The sequence below is a fragment of the Eutrema salsugineum genome, unplaced genomic scaffold, assembly GCF_000478725.1.
Source record: "Eutrema salsugineum unplaced genomic scaffold, Eutsalg1_0 scaffold_5, whole genome shotgun sequence".
Lineage (NCBI taxonomy): Eukaryota > Viridiplantae > Streptophyta > Magnoliopsida > Brassicales > Brassicaceae > Eutrema > Eutrema salsugineum.
This window is the reverse complement of record NW_006256612.1, coordinates 4,269,342-4,288,897: the sequence shown is the minus strand read 5'-3', so window position 1 is coordinate 4,288,897 and position 19,556 is coordinate 4,269,342. Positions and strand designations below refer to the sequence as shown.

General features: G+C 36.3%; 6 protein-coding genes across 9 annotated transcripts; 2 read left to right on the top strand and 4 right to left on the bottom strand.

Annotated features, from left to right (window-relative positions):
- Positions 1–597: 597 nt before the first annotated feature.
- Positions 598–2,794, bottom strand: LOC18992049 (nuclear transcription factor Y subunit A-7). Of its 2 annotated transcripts, none has more exons than XM_006415401.2 (6): positions 2,665–2,794; positions 2,245–2,304; positions 1,936–2,078; positions 1,379–1,474; positions 1,128–1,292; positions 598–1,043 (listed from the first exon to the last, which is right to left on the bottom strand). In XM_006415401.2, the coding sequence occupies exons 2-6, from the start codon at positions 2,270–2,272 to the stop codon at positions 873–875; spliced, it is 603 nt and encodes a 200-aa protein (XP_006415464.2). In that variant the 5' UTR covers positions 2,273–2,304; positions 2,665–2,794; the 3' UTR covers positions 598–872. The 2 variants fall into 2 exon arrangements, with proteins under 2 accessions (XP_006415464.2, XP_024008366.1); XM_024152598.1 differs by having other exon boundaries at positions 1,936–2,069.
- A 655-nt stretch (positions 2,795–3,449) lies between these two features.
- On the bottom strand, positions 3,450–5,731 carry LOC18992047 (ferredoxin--NADP reductase, root isozyme 2, chloroplastic). 2 transcript variants are annotated; one of them, XM_006415398.2, is made up of 5 exons: positions 5,509–5,731; positions 5,065–5,124; positions 4,508–4,849; positions 4,176–4,395; positions 3,450–4,082 (listed from the first exon to the last, which is right to left on the bottom strand). In XM_006415398.2, the coding sequence occupies exons 1-5, from the start codon at positions 5,530–5,532 to the stop codon at positions 3,583–3,585; spliced, it is 1,146 nt and encodes a 381-aa protein (XP_006415461.1). In that variant the 5' UTR covers positions 5,533–5,731; the 3' UTR covers positions 3,450–3,582. The 2 variants fall into 2 exon arrangements, with proteins under 2 accessions (XP_006415461.1, XP_006415462.1); XM_006415399.2 differs by having other exon boundaries at positions 4,508–4,852; positions 5,509–5,725.
- A 208-nt stretch (positions 5,732–5,939) lies between these two features.
- Positions 5,940–6,574, bottom strand: LOC18992046. Its single transcript, XM_006415397.2, has one exon. The coding sequence runs from the start codon at positions 6,501–6,503 to the stop codon at positions 6,051–6,053; it is 453 nt and encodes a 150-aa protein (XP_006415460.1). The 5' UTR covers positions 6,504–6,574; the 3' UTR covers positions 5,940–6,050.
- Positions 6,575–8,262: 1,688 nt separating this feature from the next.
- LOC18992045 (2-succinylbenzoate--CoA ligase, chloroplastic/peroxisomal) lies at positions 8,263–11,189 on the top strand. Of its 2 annotated transcripts, none has more exons than XM_006415396.2 (10): positions 8,263–8,575; positions 8,800–8,872; positions 8,993–9,164; positions 9,245–9,343; positions 9,434–9,531; positions 9,630–9,823; positions 9,911–10,038; positions 10,118–10,494; positions 10,583–10,785; positions 10,886–11,189. In XM_006415396.2, the coding sequence occupies exons 1-10, from the start codon at positions 8,376–8,378 to the stop codon at positions 11,013–11,015; spliced, it is 1,674 nt and encodes a 557-aa protein (XP_006415459.1). In that variant the 5' UTR covers positions 8,263–8,375; the 3' UTR covers positions 11,016–11,189. The 2 variants fall into 2 exon arrangements, with proteins under 2 accessions (XP_006415459.1, XP_006415458.2); XM_006415395.2 differs by having other exon boundaries at positions 8,512–8,575; positions 8,988–9,164.
- Positions 11,190–13,015: 1,826 nt separating this feature from the next.
- Positions 13,016–15,429, top strand: LOC112084153 (WPP domain-associated protein-like). The gene is made up of 5 exons (XM_024153338.1): positions 13,016–13,111; positions 13,335–14,646; positions 14,721–14,847; positions 15,087–15,188; positions 15,288–15,429. Exons 2-5 carry the CDS (start codon positions 13,346–13,348, stop codon positions 15,342–15,344), a joined length of 1,587 nt encoding a protein of 528 aa, XP_024009106.1. The 5' UTR covers positions 13,016–13,111; positions 13,335–13,345; the 3' UTR covers positions 15,345–15,429.
- A 72-nt stretch (positions 15,430–15,501) lies between these two features.
- On the bottom strand, positions 15,502–18,060 carry LOC18992044 (N-acetyl-D-glucosamine kinase). Its single transcript, XM_006415394.2, has 7 exons — positions 17,622–18,060; positions 16,952–17,099; positions 16,669–16,860; positions 16,262–16,390; positions 15,987–16,156; positions 15,777–15,907; positions 15,502–15,693 (listed from the first exon to the last, which is right to left on the bottom strand). The coding sequence occupies exons 1-7, from the start codon at positions 17,860–17,862 to the stop codon at positions 15,640–15,642; spliced, it is 1,065 nt and encodes a 354-aa protein (XP_006415457.1). The 5' UTR covers positions 17,863–18,060; the 3' UTR covers positions 15,502–15,639.
- Between the last annotated feature and the right edge of the window lie 1,496 nt (positions 18,061–19,556).

Below are 19,556 nucleotides of genomic sequence, written 5' to 3'. Positions count from 1 at the left end.
CAAACAGAAAAAGCACATTTCGCGCTTGTCTCAGCTGTAATTTGCAAAATGTTTTTGGATGACCTCATGATAAGAATGTCAAACCTTTTGTGACGACGTTGATCTCAAAGTCAACAATTGCTTTGTTCCTTAGCATCATAATACTTGACCATCCTAGGTTATAATATTATGTAGTATAGCTACTCTGTATTCACATATATATAGGTATATATTTTGATCAGGACCTCGATTAGGTTAACCTATGTTATGTCTCTGATTGAGTCACTTACCAGAAACTATAACTTTGGCAATATGCATAAAAGAGATTTTTCGAAATATGAACTGAATTGCTCAACAATATAATTCCTTTGTTTTTTAAATGAAACAATGTCACTCAAAATGCTCAACAATGTAGTATGATTCAACAGAGATTGAAAAGTTTGAAGGAAAAGTCTAATTAGCAATGTAAAAATGTTAGATCCATTAGCTTTTGACAAAAATTGTAGTTCTCTTATTGTTTCAGAAAGTGTCATTTTACCCATAACTATATATTAAAAACAGTTAGTTTTACCTTGCCATAATATCAAATCCTTGAGGTCACCTTTTTGTGTGTGTGGATTCTCTCATTTCTTCGTTTTATTACCAAAATTTCTTACAACAAAACAATATCAGTAGCATTGTTTCTTAAACTTAAACTTCAAGACATTTCTTTATTTCCTTTCTTCCTCATGGGTTTTATTTTTTTAATCACAAGTCTAAAACCCACTTGACGTTGACCTAATTGCTCCCAAGAACCTATACATTTCTACAAAGATTTTATACCATACACTAAAGACGATGATCTGAGACCAAACATAGCCAAAACAGAACAAAGCTACGTATGGAAGACCTTCTCAAAGTGTACCACTAGAAGTAGCCATGGCGGATTTATCAGAGCTAAGGTTGGAATTTTCTTCATGACTGTCTTCTTGACGCTCGTCCTCCTTCTTGGCATTGAGAAACCGACCACCACATCCTCTTGGTCGTCTTATCGCATGCAAATGCCTAGATTCATGCAGATACGGCTGCGAATAGACATTCAAGATTTAATCCAAACGAAAGTAAGGAACCATAACATAACATCCTCTTGGTGGTTTTAAGTTTTGTACCTTGCGTGACTTGACAACTTTATTCTGAGATTCAAGTTTTGCTCTAGATTGCCTGCGCCTTAGTATTCCATGGTATTGCTTTGCGTTAACAAAAACAGGTTCCTCGACTGCATCAGATGGTAAAGGAACACCTTGTTGCTGGATTCCCATTAACTGTAGATGTATCTGAAAATGGATTTGTAATAAGCTTGTTAACATAAGTCCAACGGTTAAAACTACATTCACCCGGAAGAGAGGAACCGTTGTAATACCCCAGCATAGGGTCGTGGAGAAAACGCTTGCGCATCACAAGGCGGTGCAAAGATGCTTCTGTAGTAAGGATCTGGATATGGGTAGTGTCCAGGTGCCTTCATTGTAAAGTATAAACACACATAAAAACGAAAGAAACTATACAAGATTATGAATATACAAATAGGTTTGAGCAGAAAGAAACTCAAAACAGGAAACACAGAGTTGTTCAAGAAGCCATATAGCTTTTTAAAGAAAAAAAACCTCAAAACCCCTAAACATAGACTTGGAAGAGCAAACTAACAAGTTTAACTGTCTGAGAATGCAGAAGGGGAAAAACGGTCCCAAGAAGTAGTTAAACTACAAAAATGTCAACTAGAAGATCTAAGGCTACACATGAAGAGCACCAAGAATTAGCTTCAAGAAATAAGAGAATCAAAGGTTTGGCATATCTAATCATTGATGGAACTGATAGCAGCAGTTATCAAGAGAGGTGTAGATAAGAGAGTTGCAAGAAACTAAATCAAACAGAGAATTCTGATCAAACAGTTTGGGTTTTGGTCGTTGAGAGATGTTTTACCATGGAGTGAGGAAGCTGTTCCGAGTGGACTAAGCTTGTAGCAATTGAATCAGAATTTCTACCTGGAGGAATTGGTGGTTGGATTTGGATTTGAGAATCTCTCAGTTCTTGCTTCTCATGACTTTCAACGTTATCTGGACAAGCTTAACAAGAGAGCACCACTAAGAATCAGTAAGAGGAATAACGACATGAAGTTGAGCTATGGATCAAGTTATAGGTTCAAAAATTGAGCAAAGAAAATGAAAAGCAGAATTAACTTGAAACAAGAGCAATGTAAACATGGAATGAAGAAAGGAGAGAGAGCAGAACCAGAAAGCTCATGGATTGAAGAAGTCATGACTCATGAGCTTAATGTCCGAAAGCAGAACTCTGAAAGTTTCAAAGAACAAAACAGAAACAGTAGCAAAAAGTCAGAACATGATTCTTGGGAAGCTACTGTTTCCCAAAACCATTAACTCATACTTATACTAAACAGTCAAGCTACTGTTTCCATCATTTTTGAGAACCAAATCAGAATACAATCACAACCAAACAATTCAAAACTATAAACCCAGAACCAAGAAAACGAAGAAGAAGATGATAAACCAAAAACATATAATTCTCACAAACCCCACTAAATTCTAAACAGCAAAAACAAATTTTCCAGGAAAGTAATCAAAATCTATTATTTAAATATCAGTTTAGAAGAAAAAACAGACACTTGCATAAAATTTCTTATGCCAATTTTACCTCTGCAATTTTCTTCTCTGTCTTCTTCAAAGTCTCCGAGAAGAAGAAATAAATGAAATAGAGACAGAGAGAGAGAGAGAGAGCGAGGGAGTGTCGTTTTTTTCCCTTCCGCAATTTTCATTCCAAACACTTCAGAGCGTTTTCTCCATCAGTTACAAATATCATGCCGTGTTAACGCTTCAGGAAGTGAGCTAAACGGCACGATTTGTAAGAATTTGTGCGGAGTCTGCGGACGCAATAACGATCGTACAAGTGGAGAATGAGAGAAGCGTTTCAGATTGCACGTAGCAGATTACGGGCAAATCTCGATTTTTCTGCCCGAAGTAGCTCACTTACTTGATTTAGTCCACGAGTTCCTACGGGTCCCACCCTCTACCTGCTGCCCGAACCATAAATAATATTTTCCCATTGTGAGTCATCGAAAGCGAACCGGTTCGCGTTTGTTCGAATTCGAGAGACAAAAAAACAAATCTCTGATTTGGTTTGATGTAAATTCGGTTTATACAGTGTACCAAACCAAATTCGAATTGTTCAGCTGATTAGTCTTTTGAAACAAAAATAAATTCCCACTTTTTTGGCTAAACCGAAGATTTTATGAATTATTATTTGAAACTTCATATAATTCGAATATCTTTGTAATATTCTATAAACTTTTGGTTGGGTTTATTGCAGCACATGAAAGAAGAATATTCTCAACTTTATTAAATTCCTTGCGTCGTTTTCTTGATGTCTCATGTCATTACATAACTGATCCATAGTTCGTTCTCTAACAATATTCCAAAGAATTTCTCTTTTCAAACCAACAAATTTCAGGATTAATCATTATCATTGAAAACTCGAACCACATCAATTCATTTATTTATTACGATATTGGATCAAATCAAAAACAGATAATAAAGAAAGAAAAGGTAATTGAGATCAATAGACTTCAACGTGCCACTGCTTGTTCTTCCTGAGCTGAGAAAGCTTCAAGTCCCAGCTCTCACCTCTCTCCTCTGCAACTCTCTTAAGCGTATCTTGAATCCCAGGCATCATCCCTTTAAGCCCACAGAAGTAAATATGAGCTCCATTGTCCAAAAGCTTGAAGATCTCATCACTGTACTCTTCAATCTTGTCCTGCACATACATCTTCCCACCTTTCTTGTTCTTCTCCTCTCTGCTCAACGCCTTGTCGAACCTAAAGTTCTCCGGGTGGTCTTTCAAGTACTTGCTAAACTCATCATCATAGAGAAGGCTATCGGTGTTGGCCACGCCTAAGAAGAGCCAAGCTAAGCCGCCAAATTTGAAGTTTGGGACGTTTTCCATGAACATTCGACGTAAGTAGCCTCTGTAAGGAGCCACTCCTGTTCCCGTTGCTATCATTATGTGAGTCGCATTTGGATCATTCTCCGGTAGTAGCATTACCTTCCCCGATGGACCTGGTTTCCGGGATGTACATATTAAGTAAAAAAAACTCTTGTTCCAAGGAGTTTCTCTATACGGATGTGATCTAGTAGGTTAGTTTTACATACCAGTGATTTGAATCTTGTCTCCTGGCTTTGAATCACATAGGAAGTTGCTGCAGATTCCGTTCTTTGAAGGATCTTCTTTTCCAGTCTCGGGATCGTAATAAACAGCTCTACGTACACACAAACTCGCTGTCTTACCGTCAAAGAAATCTCCATATCTCGTTGATGCAATCGAGTACAAGCGCACATTGTGTGGTGCTCCAGGTTTCTTCGGGTTCTCACCCTACACACACGCACAAGATCCAGTTTATTTACGGACTCAAAGATTAACGATGGTGGTAACGATTTGAAGACAATCAAAATACATATGTAAGAGCACAAGGGATATGACTTACGGGAGGGATCACACCGTAACTCTGCCCTTCCCAGTAAGGAAGGTTACCGTCATGATCGATCACGATATGACAAGTTTCTCCTGGAGCTTTCGGACCAACGACTCGCTCCACGGAGACAATCTTAGCTGTGTAAGAATCCTTGGGTTTGTACAAGTTCAAAGGAGGATCCTTGGGATCTTCCAACTCTATAGGAGAGACAGAAACCTTGGAACTACTTGTCTGTTGAACCGACATGCATATTGTTGTGCTCGTGTACCGTTTTGCATCTCTTGTGATTGTTGTTTTCTGGTTCAACGCCAAGGAGGATGACCATGGCTTGCTGTTGAAGCTGATGCTATTGTTCTGCTGCAGGACGAACACACAAGCAAGAGAATAGTTTAAGATCAAACTCAGATGAAACCAAACAAACACAATCTCAAGTCAGGGGAAAATAAAACAAAAGACATCAGGAAGAAGGCAAATCTGAATCCGAGATTTGTGTATGAACACAGCTCAAGCTTGAAACTTTTAAATATTGAGATCGGAAATGGAGCTATTTAAGAGATTTGATGCATCACCTTGAAGACGGATCTACTAAGAGAACGTTCGTTTCCGATTGGAACTGAGACAGCAGCAGCCTGTAGGGAAAATCAAATTTAATCAGATTAAAAACTCTCTTCTGCTTTGGGTTTTCCCGAGAAAATTGGAAGATGGAGAGTGAAGTCTCTTTCTCTACTTATAATTCCCACAAACCCCAAATACAGGAACACTTAGACATGATAGTCAATCGAAGCATAAACCCAGATCAAGGATCACAAAACCCCAGAACAAATAAATTCAAAAAATTTCCCTCGTTTTCTCCGCAAACAGACAAGGGAGCATTAACCCGGATCGAATCCCTAAACAAACAAAGAATTCAGAAATTCTCGGCCCAGAATCATCAGGAGCAAGAGAAGAAAACCAATCGTTGACTACATAAAAAATCATGAAAGAAAAAAAAAAATTAGCGAAAATGATCTGACCTGGGAAACAGCAGAGTGAGACATTGGTTAATCGATCGGAGAGAGGATCGGAATCTAATTGAAGCAATCAATTCAATAGTGAAATAATCGATTGAGGAAGAAGAAGAAATAGGGTTTATAAATACAGTAAGGTACACGATCCTTTGAAACTCCTCAAAGGTCAAGCCTTCTCCTTCCTCCCCTCTTTTGGACTCCTCCAACTGACGCTTGTGAGACTTTCTTTAACAAATTATTTTTTCTTGCAAGCTTTTAAATTAATTAATTATTTTATCGCTTAATTAATTAACATTTTCCAAAGAGCCGAACCAAATTGGTAAAATTTTCCCAAACCGAACCGATTTTCTCCGGTTATGAATCTTATAGATTTTTTTTGGTAAATGTTAAAATATGTTTCTTATAGTTTCTTCTTTTTAATCAAAGAACAAAAAATATTAATATTTGCTTTCTATAATAATGAACAAATAATGCAGACAATATCTTTATTTTCTTGAATGCAATTCATAAAATAAAAGAAAGATTCTACTTGTTTTTTTTTTTCTTCTCTATTTGTTATTGTTTTGAATCTGATCACAATTAACAGAAGAATTTTGTGATTTGGGGTAACCAAGAAAATAAATGAGAGCAGAAGCGACCATCAAAGCCACGCCGGAGAGTCCACACACCAAGCTCCCTACAACAAGCACGTGACGCATCACGTGATCATCATCATCATCGTCCCGGCCTTTTGGTGACGTCGTCATTGGAGATTTCACCGCACTAGGCAATGTCGAGCTAGACGGTGATGACGATATCGATGTCGACGTCAGCTCATTTGAAGAAGGGGGTCCGAAGAATGACGTCATCTCCGATGCTGACTCGCCTGGTTCGTAGTAGTACTCGAGCCCGTGATCGGACGGCCGTAATTCTCTAGCGTTTATGGTCGTTGATTCTAGGACGATGAACACGATCATGATTGAGATCAACGGTGGAAATTCATTGGTTCTATGTGAAGCCATTTTTGTGCTTTATTTGGAGAGTTCCCGTGAAGTGAAAATACTGCTATTTGTATGAGAACATTCATGGAGAGGAGACGTTTAAGTAACCCTCCCGTGAACAAACTATATTATAGAAAGGCATATTGTTTTCTTCCGGTGAACATGTTTATTTATTCCACGTCGACCAATTACAGTTTCTCTCGACTTTCGTGCTTTTGTCTGAATTTGTTGAAAAATAATTCTCGTGAGTATCTTTGTCGGAGTTTGGCCCTAAATTTACGGGAATTTCAGAAAAATTAAGATAAAAAGGTAGATTCTTGCTGTAACTCGTGATATAACGACAACATTCAAATTTGATTCTCTCGAGTGTTATTGACTTTGACATAGAGTAAAGAAAATAGCCATCAGAATGGTTTTAATAAGATGTTTAGAAATTGAAATTAGCGTAATTGGTAAAATTAACAAGAAATTAGCATTTCTAGTTGAGTGGTATGCAAGGTTCTCTTTCTATAAAGCAATAATTTTAAATCTTTATTCGAAAGAATAATTTCTAACTATGAATAAATTAATACTAGTGAAAATTCTTTTTATTCTAGTGGTCGACTAAATGTTCATTAATATTTTTACACCAAAAAATTTAGAAAATTTTCAGCGTGGTGGTCCCAAGCTGCGTAGATTCAAATAGAACGGATAAATTGTCAATTAAAAAATTATTTTTTTAATAGTTCTTGTAATATAGAGTATTACCACTAAATGACCATAGATAATGTCAAAATTATGTGACATCTTCTAACACTTTTTTTTAAGTGTTTTAAGACATGAATTTACTTAAAACTCCTTTCTTTATATCTATCTTTTTTTTTTCTTTCTAATTTTTTTTCCTCTGACAAACGAAAATGAATACCACCGGATGAGTTATTACAAACTTTAAAATTGGAACAATCAATAAAACACAAAAAGAGTATCACAAATCTCATATTTTCACGAATTTTTTTAGCACATTCATCTTCATATGCTGCTAATGCCTCTAACAATGTTATCATGTTAACTTTGCAATTATTATTTGTAAATATACTGTATAAATTGAAAGTTAACATAAATATTATCTCAACAAAATTATCATTACAAAGTTAACACAAATAATATTCAAATTTATTATTTGTTAGCATGTTATAAGTATTAGATATTCTTGTTATCGCGTTATAATTATTGGATATTATTGTTAGCACGTTATGAATATTAGATATTATTGTTATCACGTTAACATAGATAACATGTAAGAAAATTGTTATCATGTTAAGTATGTTAACAAATCATGTATAATGTGTAATTATTGTTAACATGTTAACATAGTAATTGTTAGCATGTTAACAACACGCTTTTGATAAGGAATAGTTTTTTTTTAATCAGATGAACAGTAACACTGATTAAATGATGAATAGTGTCACCAATTTATTATGTCGAAAAATCAGTTTCTAAACCAATGATATTCTTTTTAATTATTTAAAGTGAGAAAGATATTTCTTGGGATAAATTTGTTTTTTTCCTATTTTACTAATTTTTGAATCAGCTTTCCTACACACCTAATTTTTTAGTCATGGTTATATACTAAAATCTCTCTATAATATAATTAAAAAGATTTTAGACGAAAAAAAAATTAATACAATGGGCCTATTTATGATGAACCCGGCCCAAATATTCTTAACCAAATGGTGGTTTTTAATTAGATTTCTCTTACAAGATAAGATAAGGAGAGGTCGTCGAGGCGATGATATGTACTGCCACGTCATCAATGGAAGAAGAACACAAATCCCGCGCCTTTTCTCCCAACTCCACATCTTCTTCTTCTTCTTCTTCTCCTCTCAGTAAACCCCGATTTTGCCCTTCGTCGGAATGGCTAACTACTCTCGGCCCCACATCTGTCAGTGTTTGACTCGGCTAGCCTCCGTCAAACGGAACGCCGTCGTCACAGTCTACGGTAACCGGAGACGCACCGGCCGAGAATTCGTCAATGGAGTACTGAGCCTCGCCGGCGGATTGGTTCGTCTCGGCCTTCGAAAAGGAGACGTTGTCGCAATCGCTGCTCTTAACAGGTCGAATTGCGTTATTTATTCTACGAGATTCTAAAGTCTTTTTTTTTTTTCTTTCTAGAATCCCATTTTGAAGGAAGGAGTTGTTAGGACTTAGCAGGGAGACGAGTTTTAAATATCTTTTAGGTTCCTTTTTGGGGTTTTTGGATTTGAATTGGACCAATCGAGTGTTAGGATATTATAAGATTTTTTTAAAAAGTTGGGATTTTTTCTTTTTGTGGTCTCAGTGATTTGTTCTTGGAGTGGTTATTGGCTGTTGCATTGGCTGGAGGAATAGTTGCTCCTTTGAATTACAGATGGGTCAGTATCAGTTTCTTAGTCCAGACTTCTCTGTTTAATTTAGTTGATTATTTGTTCTGTGTCAAAGAAGAATCTTTTTTTTTTTTGGTTCTTGAATGATGTATTTTGAGAAAAGGGCAGAGCTTAAAAGAAGCAAAAATGGCAATGCTGCTAGTAGAACCTGTGCTCCTGGTCACCGATGAGACTTTTTTCTCCTGGTGCATCGGTGTTCAGAACATCGATATACCTTCCTTGAAATGGCGTGTGTTGATGGAGTTTACCTCCACAGAATTTGCAAATGAACATAACCAATGTATGTTTTGTTTAGAAACCTTAAAAATTCAACGGTTAAGAGATGCAAATACGGCCTAAAGTTTTCTTGTGACCGTGCAGTTTTGAAAACTGAAATGCTTAAGCAGCATGAAGTGATGCCTTCTTTATCGACCTACGCTTGGGCTCCTGATGATGCTGTTGTGATATGCTTCACTTCTGGTGACAACATGTTTAAATTCTGCTCTCTTATTTTCCCAAAGTTAATCCTCAGCTTACTTGATATCATTTTTGTTTTCTTCTTGGCAATAGGTACAACGGGAAGACCCAAGGGTGTAACGATAAGCCACTTAGCATTCATCACGCAGTCTCTAGCCAAGATTGCTATTGTTGGCTACGGTGAGGATGATGTACGCCTTTTTTACCTCCATTGTATCTGTTTGTCCTACACTGAATTTTATAGAGATGAATGCTTCTTTTTAAGTACAGAGCCTCTTGATTTCTGCAGGTGTATTTACATACATCACCATTAGTTCATATTGGTGGTTTGTCATCAGCCATGGCCATGCTAATAGTTGGAGCTTGCCATGTTCTGCTTCCAAAGTTTGATGCTGAAACAGCTATTCAAGTTATGGAACAACATTGTGTGACTTGTTTCATCACAGTCCCAGCTATGATGGCTGATCTAGTTTGTGTCAACAGGTAAAAAGTGTCTTAAAAAAAAATCCTCAGGAGAAGTAAATATTGGTCTTAAAAAATGTTGATGAGCTGAAATTTTTTAACCCAAAGGACAATGAAAAATGGAGCTCAAAACAGCTGTGTGAGAAAGATACTAAATGGAGGTGGATCTTTATCAAGCCAACTCCTAAAAGATGCTGCACAGATCTTCCCTAGAGCAAAAATACTTTCAGCATATGGTGAGTGAGTCATTACCATGTTTTTTCCTAATTCTTTCTACACTAAACTCTATGCGTTTTTTGGTTTGGTTATATAAAGGGATGACAGAGGCGTGCTCTTCACTTACCTTCATGACTCTTCATGATCCAACACAAGAGTCTTGTAAAGTGACATTTCCTACTAATAATCGATCAAAGCAAGGCACATGTGTTGGGAAGCCTGCGCCTCATATTGAACTAATGGTTAAGCTCGACGAAAATTCATTGAGGGTCGGGAAAATTCTAACTCGCGGACCACACACAATGCTTGGATATTGGGGACATCAAGAAAATGTTGCAAGATCAGAATCCAGCAGCAATGGTGATTGGCTTGACACAGGTGATATTGGAACCATCGATGAGTTTGGTAACTTATGGCTCATAGGTCGGTCTAATGGCCGCATCAAAACTGGTGGCGAGAATGTTTACCCTGAAGAGGTTAGCTTCCAACACAAGAAACTTCTCGGATATAATTACTCTCAAATTGTGGATCTTTGCATGTCACTGAATCTACTAATGCGTGCAGGTCGAAGCTGTTCTGTTAGAGCATCCTGGGATTGTGTCTGCAGTGGTCATAGGCATCGTTGATGTTCGTCTTGGAGAGATGGTCGTTGCTTGTGTCCGTTTACAAGAGAGTTGGGTATGGTCTGATGTGGGAAACTGCAACCGAGATTTCGAACTGTCTAGTGAGGCACTCAAGCATCATTGTAGAACAAAGAACATAACAGGGTAATTGTAAAATTAGTTTCTAAACGTAGCAAACGTTTTTTGAATCTTTTTTATTTTATATATGTACTTATAGTTTCATGAAATGTATGAACTTGGACAGGTTTAAGATTCCGAAAAGGTTTGTCCGATGGGAGAAGCAGTTTCCGTTGACAACAACGGGGAAAGTGAAAAGAGATGAAGTTCGAAGAGAAGTTATGTCTCATTTCCAAATCTTGACTAGCTCTCTTTGATCATTCCATTCCATAACCTTAAGTTTCTCTCTTTGTATGATAGTAAAGTATTTTTTTTGTTTTCTTTTTTTTGTTTAATTCGATCATTAAACACATTATGGCCCTTTTAAACAGAAATCCACTCCACTCATGAATTAGAACTAAACCGATCAGATCAAATCTGATTTGGCTTTTGCTCGCAGTTTTTTTTGGCATCTCTGATATTGGTTTGAACATCCAATTTACTTAGTTTGATAGTTTCTTAGAGCCGATTAAGTTTATGAAGATCTTATTATATAAAGATATATAAAGATTGATGTGTTAATTATCATAATCGCCAGTGCCGGTCTAACCATTTATGATGTCGTATGCAAATTTAGAAGACATATAGGTTTCATATATTATATCCAAGTTCATAAATGATAATAATATAAAGAAATTAATTACTTTAAATTTCCATAAACACTTCAACATCATAAAGTGTTATGTAAGAAAAAATATCAAAATAAAAATTATATTTGTTGAAATATAACTCTCTTTACATTTTAGCCTATAAGATCATTAATTAGATTCACATAATCAAAATTTTCAACCTTAATCATTTAAAATAAATGCACAAATATTGTTCAAAAACCTTACAAATATTACTGTTATACAATTTTTTTTTGTATATGAAAATTGATAAAATGTATAAAAACTTATATTAGCTTTTATAAAAAAAATTAAATAGCATTAGATGACTTGGTAATATGATGGTCCGACATGATAAACAGAATGACTAGAGTATATGCAATGTCATTTTTGTCGTCACTCAATTCTTTGAGTTTTTCATCAATCTTATCCATTTCATTTTGAGATAAAACGTCCTGTAAGAAAACATTTCTCTCTTTGTTTCTATTTCTATTTTCTTCTTTGGCACTTGTCTCTCCTTCACTATCAGACAAAACAATAACTTCAACATTTCTTTCCGAATGTTTCATTTTTTTTTTTGTGGAAGTTCTTGAAACATTCTGAAAATTGAACCAAAAACAAAAACAAAACAATTGAGTCTCTTCCCAAATGCTATGCGCTGTGTATTCGAAGTCATTGTCATATACAAGGATATCTTCAAAGAAGAAGGAATAATGGTGTGAGTTGCTTTAGAGACAACTTGTAGATGATTGTAACTATATTGTTGTTTTAACAAAAAATATTTGAATGAGTCTTTTGCTCTCTTCTAATGAATTTTGATCAGTCATGCATCATGAACCTGACAAGAAAGTTGATGACAATAACATGCATAACACGGTTTCCAACCTCTACAACTCTACCATAGAACTCGTCGATAGCAATTTACGTCCAAGCCAAACCAAAAAGAAAATCCAAAAAAAAAGAAAAAAGAACAAATCTCGTAAGAATGATAGAAACTAATAATACACAACTTTAAAAGCTTTTACTTGTTTTTTTGTTCTAACTAGCTGCAATATGAAGATTTGCATCCATATTCGAGTTCTGCCTTTATAGAAGATCCAAGTGGTTTGAAACAATATAATGCATTGCATTGAGATGATCAGCAGAAGCAATACCTATGCGAAGTTGAGTTCCTATGATGATCTACCAAACCGGGGACAAGCTCACCATCCCTTATCCATGGGTTCTTGTCTCCTTCCTTTTAATGTACTAAGAAGCTCAAGTTTCATTGGAATGCTTGGAGGAACATCTTCCAAAAATATAGACACATTCAAAAGTATATGTAAAGAGTTTGCTAGTTAAATTATGATCATATAATAAATAAGTCTATTAGCTAATCAATAAAGAATGCATTTCGTCAAATATTATCTATGCGTATTTTGTCTTGTCCTTGAAAAGAGAAGATAGATTCTGAAGGGGCAATTTCGTCAAATGCAAGTTCCTTAATTTGATAATAAAAAGATTTTTGTTCTTTACTCTTCCCGCTCCGCTTCCCAAAGCATTTCTTAGGTCGATCCGTCTTCTCTGCGTCTCCTCATCAGAAAATATTAACCCTAAAATCTTTAGAAGAAGAAGACCCACCACTGAAATTGGACCTACCGTTTTCTCCATAAAATTTGTTTCCTTCGTTTACTCCGGAAAAACAAAAAATCCACACAGCTGACTTTGTAAGCTGCTCCTGCTTTCTCCACTTTTTGTTATGGTCATTTGGAATTTAATCTTTTTGTTCAGATTTCGTAATCTCAAATTTGTGTCTTAATTTGTTTATATTTGGAAAATTACCTTTTTTTATCGAATGTTTTAGTATGTTTTTGATTGTCCGGTTTGTGTAAAGCTATTGATTTTCCGGTTTATCATTATCAGTATTAATCATATTACTGTATTTTTCAGGGATTTTGCTTATGGGTGAAGAGGTTATGATTGGTGATAATGGTACTTTAGACTCTCATGATCATGTTATGGAGAATGAGAATCCGATTTTTGTTGATTTTCTTGAGGATGAAATGAACAATCGGTTAACAGTTTCAAGATCCGTTAGTGATTCAGTTACAAGGGATATGGGAAATGAAGTTGAGACCGAAGCTGATGAGAAAATAGCTCAGACAGAACTCGAACATTCGAGATTGAAGGAGATTTTGCTCTTGCATCGTGTTGGTTCTGAAAAAAACGAAACTTCGCAGTCTTGTTTGATTCTTGATGAGTGTGAACAGAGATTGTCGGAGCAAGATGTGGAATCTTGTTCTTGTGGTAAGAAAAGTTTGGTACTTGAGAAGACTAAAGAGATTGCTGGTTTGCGCCGGGAACTTGAGTTAATATCTAAGTTGCTTTCGGGTCATGCAAATAAGGACGTTGAGGCTTTAGAGGACCAAAAGAGAAGTGATCTATTGCACCGCAAAATCTCTGGAAGCCTTGGCAAGCATATAGGGTCTGTCACGTCGAAGCTTGAGAGTATAGAGTATTTAAGACAGTTATCTCGTGAACAGTTGATCAACCATTTCAAGAGTGAGATGAATCAGTTGAGAAGAGAGCATGATTATGCAATGCAAGAGATGACTGAAGAATATTTTAGCATCAAGCGAAGGTACTTGAAGTTAGAGGAGTGCGGTTCATTTTCTTCTTTGAAGAAGGACAAGGAGTTTGATTTGCTGCGAAAGAAGATCCCGGATATCATTTCGAAGTTGGATAAGGTTTTGTTGGAAGATGAGAATTCGGTAATATACAGAGAAACTTTGGTTGAGAAGGAAAGATTGAAAGAAGAGAATCATTTGCTGGAGTGTCTTGTTAAGGAGAAGGAGAACTTGGTTCAGATAGCTCAGAATGATTTGGCTACAGAGAGGGCGAAACTTGAGTTAGCATTTCATCAGATTAACAAGCTGCAGTTTCAGATTGATCAGCAAGCAGTAGTGATTCAAGATAGAAACAAAGAACTGGAAGTTGTTTCAGCTCGCTCTTTGGAGGAAACAGAAGGCTATGAGATGGAGATAACCGAGTTGAAACAGAAGCTTGAGTTAGCTAGAAAGAATATGAAGATAACTGAACATGAGAAAATGGAGTCAGAGCTGAAATTATCTACAACACAAGCAGAGCAAAAAAGACTTCAGAATCAGATTGTATCGACCTGTCTGAGTCTTGCTAATTGGAGTCAAGGTTTCGACAATCTCGAGTGCTTGGTGGCAGAAAAGATGAAAAAGACAAACTCTAGGTATACACAATCTCTATATGCCTGAAAGTTATGCATTTGATTCAGTTGACGTATGAGAACTTGTTGATTTGTAGGTTGAGAAGCATGCAGAGCCAATTAAATGATCTTTCGGATGAAGTCGATGAACTCAAGGTGAGAGAATCCATGTACAAGCAGCAAATGGAGAAGAAGACTTGTGACCTCCAAAAGGCTGAGACTGAGGCCAGTTTCTATTCTTCCTCTATCTTGAACAATCCATATACAGTAGATGAGTTTGTAGTTTCTTTTAGCCCTACTTTCACAATGACATGCAATAGATATGATTTAACTATTATACCAGATTATGATGAAACGCTTGTCGATCTTGATACTCTTGCCGACATGCCTCTGTTACTACTGTTTTCGTTCTTCAGCCATTTAGTAGAATGATAATCTTTTTCTCTCTGCTTCTTGAATCATAGGTTGACCTCCTTGGCGATGAAATCGATTCTCTCTTGGACCTTTTTGAGAAGATTTATATAGCTCTTGATCACTACTCGCCAATTCTAAAGCATTACCCTGGCGTAAGCAAATCTCTCTTTATCTCTCTTATAATACTGCATCAGTGCATTGTATACTATCAGTATGCTTTCATCATACTATTCGATCTTCATCTCTCGCAGGTTATTGAGATCTTGAAGCTTGTCCGGAGAGAATTAAGAAGAGACTCCAAGAGATGATCAGTCTTCTAACCAAGTATTCATATGAATCAACAAGCCATCTCTTTCACACAATTTTCATTGCATTCCTGTTGTCCAAATCCACATCCTCTGTCAATGTTTCTCTCTCTTCTTGTTGAGTAGGTATGTTTAGTAAGTAGCCAAAGAGATCATCAATAATAAAAATTGGGCGTTGACAATGAGATTTTACAAATGTACAAATGTACCACAGTAAGAGAAAATTATATCACTATGGCATGCTTAAAGATTCAAGAAAACATCGATTTTGACAATATGTGAGCCGTGGATTCTCTTGTTAACTTGTTAAGAAGTTCATGGCCAACAATGCTGCTCCAACAGCTGGCTCTACCTGAAGATGCATATCATATCTACTTACTCAGTCATTGGGAGAGGGAGAGAGTCAGATAGTGAATGAGAAGTAGAATGCTGAACCTTTGGTATGATAGTTTGAGCACCGGGAAAGTATTGGTTGATGCGCTTTGAGACTTCTTTCCCAATGTCCCATTTCCGTTTAGCATTTAGGACACCACCCACCATTACAACCGGGAAAGAACCTGTCCCATCTATAACGAGAAAAAATCTGACACAATAAGTAACTGAGTGGTGAAACAAGAAAGAAACAGAGTCCGTCTATAATATCACCTTCGCCACACAAACCAAGTCTTTGTACAACAGCTTTCACATTTAGAGCTAAATCCTCAGCTGCATCAACCAAGATCTTATCTGAAATTTCATCACCAGCTTCTGCACATGATACTACATGAGGAACAAGAGCAGCGATACGTGCCCAAGATGGATCAGCGTAAGTCCACCTACATCCATAACAATTAGACTACATGTCTGAAGTGATGGCTACCAAGAAATTAATGAAAGCTAAATGTTTTCAGACCGAGTCATTAGTTTGGAAAAGAAGGTACCCGATGAGTTCATCTGGAGAGGAAAGTCCAAGTGCTTTTAAGATGGTACTTGTAAGCATCGTTTGTTGGCCACGACCATCGTTAGCTTTAATCACTGCCGTTAGAGCCTGTGCAGCAATTCCATAGCCACTGTAAATAATCACATCATCATTCACATAATTATCGGTTGAACAATCTTTAAACATTAAAGTGTATTTCCAACAAATATGTGATGGCAAAGTCTATGGCTACGATCACAATTCTGACTCATGCATCTCTGAAACCACTGGTAAAACTAAAACTAATATCTTTCTGACAATTTTGAACTGATGATAAAAGAAAACCACTGGATATATGTTAAAGTAGAGACATTGTGATGTAATTTATTTTCTCATTGTTGGTAGTCCAAAGAATGGAAAGAAAATTACCTTCCCCAATCACCTAAGATTGGTCCAGCACCAGATGCTCTAGCCTCCCTGCCATCTTCATCAAAGCCATAGGCTATACATCCTGTACCGGCAATTAGAACACAGCCATGGAGCTTCCCCATGGTTCCACTAGCTAAAGCCACTATAGCATCGTTCTTAACATATACCTTGACGTGACTAGGGAACATCTCCCTGAACAACATTATGAAAAGAGGGTAAGATCGAGCTGACTTACACATCAAAATCCTTTATATCCATGATTTATACTTGACATGACTACCACCTTATCCAATTTTCTATCTTTTCCTGGTCTGAGGGATGATTTACACCTGAAACACCTAAGCACACACCGCGAACATCTGATTTATCTGAACCCAACTGTACAAGTGCCTCAGAAATAACTTGCTCTAGCGAATCCCTCGCTGCAGTTTCTGCATACACGATGTACATTGAAAGTTGACTTTTTCTATTACAGACAACGAAAGCTGACTTAAAAGGGTAGAATCTAAGTAGTGCCACAACTATAGCTAAATATATTGCTGCAACTTAACCAAAAAAGGTATCTTATGTTTAATAAATCGAATACAGTTCGGCACAAACGCAATAGATAAAAATTGATATCTATAGATCCAGATTCCATACGACTAGAACCAAAAAAGCACACACTACATAAGTCAAATGGCTACTTGTGTTGTTAGCCAAATCCAAATCCAATTTTAGGATTAAACAAGCACAAAAGTAAGATAAGAAAAATCCACATTGCAACAGAACTTGGTCAAATTAGAGATAAATAAAGCCAAATAATCGTTCATAGATGTCTGAAGAATCATAATCTATCGAAAATTTGTATTGCCCAGAGCTAAAATTATCACACTTCAATAATAACAAAAGCAAGAAGAATCCTCCAACGTTGAACAAAATTCAAAATTGGGGAGAATAGAACTAGACGGAACCTCCTACGCTGTTGCGATTGGTGCAACCGGCGACGGCTCGTCCGAGGATTGGAAGAGGCTCCGGGAAATGATCGCCGAACGGGAAAAATGGCAGGCACACGCACACCGTAGAGGTGGCACCACCGTCAAGTCCCAAGATGACCCCATCTCCGAAGCCGTTCTGGCACGATTCCTCCTCCGTTGCTTCTCCTCCGTCCGCTTCCAGCTTCCGAAGGTTTCCATTGCTATGTGGATTCCTCATTCACCAATCACACAACCCAGATGAGATCAAGGAAGAAGGAGAAATGGGTCCTCGGAATTTGAGACTCGTCAGTGAGAATTTAATGCCTTTCGATCGGAGATCAAGTTTGGGATACCTCAATTTTCTCAATTTTCGATTTCCAGTTTTCAACCAAAGATTATATCTCAGACATTAAATTGAATAAGCGACGAATATTTTTTTATTTCTTGTAGGGGTTTATCAAACGAGAAAGAAAATAGATTTGCAAGTTAACCCTTCATCCTTTTCAAAATATATTTAATTATGTTGTTGAAATTTAAAATATATCGTTTGGTTCAATTGGTTAAGTGGGTTATTTTCTTCTCCTAATAGCTCAATATATCAGTTTATTCTTTAATTTCTTTCTAATTAATGTAAAAACTAAGCTGGTATTAGGAGAAGAAAAACAGTAAAAGATATACCCATCAATGCAAACAATAAGAGCCAATTTGGATAACAAAGGTCTAGCTAAGTTTCAAAAGGTGAACAAGGTCAAAACTTATTAGAAAAAAAGTTATTAGAAAAGAAGCAAATGTACTTTTGGAGCTCGATAAAGATGCAAAGGGAGAATGATGTCTCAATACCTCGTTGATCTCTACCTGTTCCATTGATGTCAACTCAGATCTCATGATTATCAAAGTATTCTGCCACATTTATATCATCAAAGTTTTCCAGGTTGAGTCCTACATTCATCTCACCTTCATTCTCAGCATCGAGTCTCTGATTCAATTTATTAATTCCACCATTGATCTCATCATTTCGTCCAAATAAAATTTTTAAGTTGAATCCTACATTCTCAGCATCCAGTCTTTTCTTCAATCCATTCATACTTGTTTTTGTGTAAGAAAAAAAGAAAGAATAAGAGAAAAAGAAAGAGTACACTTTATCAAATTGAATAGTATTACCACCAACGCCTGAAAGCAATCAATCACCGATTTTCCAAGATATCTCTTAGTCTGTTTGATTGCAATTTCTTCAGGAGTCACAGATTACCAATCAAACGGTTATAGATATTGTTGAGCAATTTTGTAGTCTGCATACAATGATCCTGAGGCATACATCTTATCTTTCAACACAACATGATCCATAATAACTTTAAAACATAATTCACCTTTAAAACTCAAAAGGCTAGAAACAAAAACAAAAAATGATTGTGTACCAATTTTGAACATATTTGTTTTTTGGGTTTTGAGACAATCCAACTTCTAATAATTATTTTGATTATTTGGTTGACATCTTTAATTTAGAATGCATCCTTGATACGAGTGATGCCAAATTTCATGAGAATATCAAGGGCATATGGAAAATATTAGAAATTGGAGTAGCATTAGCTTCCAACCAATAAATAGTATCAATATTTTTGGACCCAGTTTTATAAGAAGTTTGTTTAGTGTAGAGGTAAAGATGTTGTTTCATATCTGCAACATCCATTTTATTTGTTTTCTTTATATTTTTAAGTCCATTTTTTTTTTCACTTCCGGTCTGTTAAAACTCAGGACCAGCACTGCTTGCCAGATTTCCAGACAACATCCCATTTTATTTGTTTACTTTATATTTTTCAGTCCATTTTTTTTCACTTCCGGTTTGTTAAAACTCAGGACCGGCACTACTTGCCACAACACACCAATGCAGATTTTCAGAGAATTTGTTGGTGCTTTTTTTGTTGGTTCGCTCGT

Coding starts and splice junctions, on each gene's coding strand:
- LOC18992049 (XM_006415401.2), bottom strand. CDS start 2,272: ATGACTTCTTCAATCCATGAGCTTTCTG. Junction 2,079..2,244: donor TTCAATCCATGAGCTTTCTG/GTTCTGCTCTCT, acceptor TCTCTTGTTAAG/CTTGTCCAGATAACGTTGAA. Junction 1,044..1,127: donor AAGTTGTCAAGTCACGCAAG/GTACAAAACTTA, acceptor GTCTATTCGCAG/CCGTATCTGCATGAATCTAG.
- LOC18992047 (XM_006415399.2), bottom strand. CDS start 5,532: ATGTCTCACTCTGCTGTTTCCCAG. Junction 5,125..5,508: donor CTCACTCTGCTGTTTCCCAG/GTCAGATCATTT, acceptor TTTTCCCTACAG/GCTGCTGCTGTCTCAGTTCC. Junction 4,396..4,507: donor GTTACGGTGTGATCCCTCCC/GTAAGTCATATC, acceptor GCGTGTGTGTAG/GGTGAGAACCCGAAGAAACC.
- LOC18992046 (XM_006415397.2), bottom strand. CDS start 6,503: ATGGCTTCACATAGAACCAATGAATTTCCACCGTTGATCTCAATCATG.
- LOC18992045 (XM_006415396.2), top strand. CDS start 8,376: ATGGCTAACTACTCTCGGCCCCACATCTGTCAGTGTTTGACTCGGCTA. Junction 9,165..9,244: donor TGCAAATGAACATAACCAAT/GTATGTTTTGTT, acceptor GTGACCGTGCAG/TTTTGAAAACTGAAATGCTT. Junction 9,532..9,629: donor TTGGCTACGGTGAGGATGAT/GTACGCCTTTTT, acceptor TGATTTCTGCAG/GTGTATTTACATACATCACC.
- LOC112084153 (XM_024153338.1), top strand. CDS start 13,346: ATGGGTGAAGAGGTTATGATTGGTGATAATGGTACTTTAGACTCTCAT. Junction 14,647..14,720: donor ATGAAAAAGACAAACTCTAG/GTATACACAATC, acceptor GTTGATTTGTAG/GTTGAGAAGCATGCAGAGCC. Junction 15,189..15,287: donor TTCTAAAGCATTACCCTGGC/GTAAGCAAATCT, acceptor CATCTCTCGCAG/GTTATTGAGATCTTGAAGCT.
- LOC18992044 (XM_006415394.2), bottom strand. CDS start 17,862: ATGAGGAATCCACATAGCAATGGAAACCTTCGGAAGCTGGAAGCGGAC. Junction 16,391..16,668: donor ATCTTAGGTGATTGGGGAAG/GTAATTTTCTTT, acceptor GATTATTTACAG/TGGCTATGGAATTGCTGCAC. Junction 16,157..16,261: donor TCTCCAGATGAACTCATCGG/GTACCTTCTTTT, acceptor TTATGGATGTAG/GTGGACTTACGCTGATCCAT.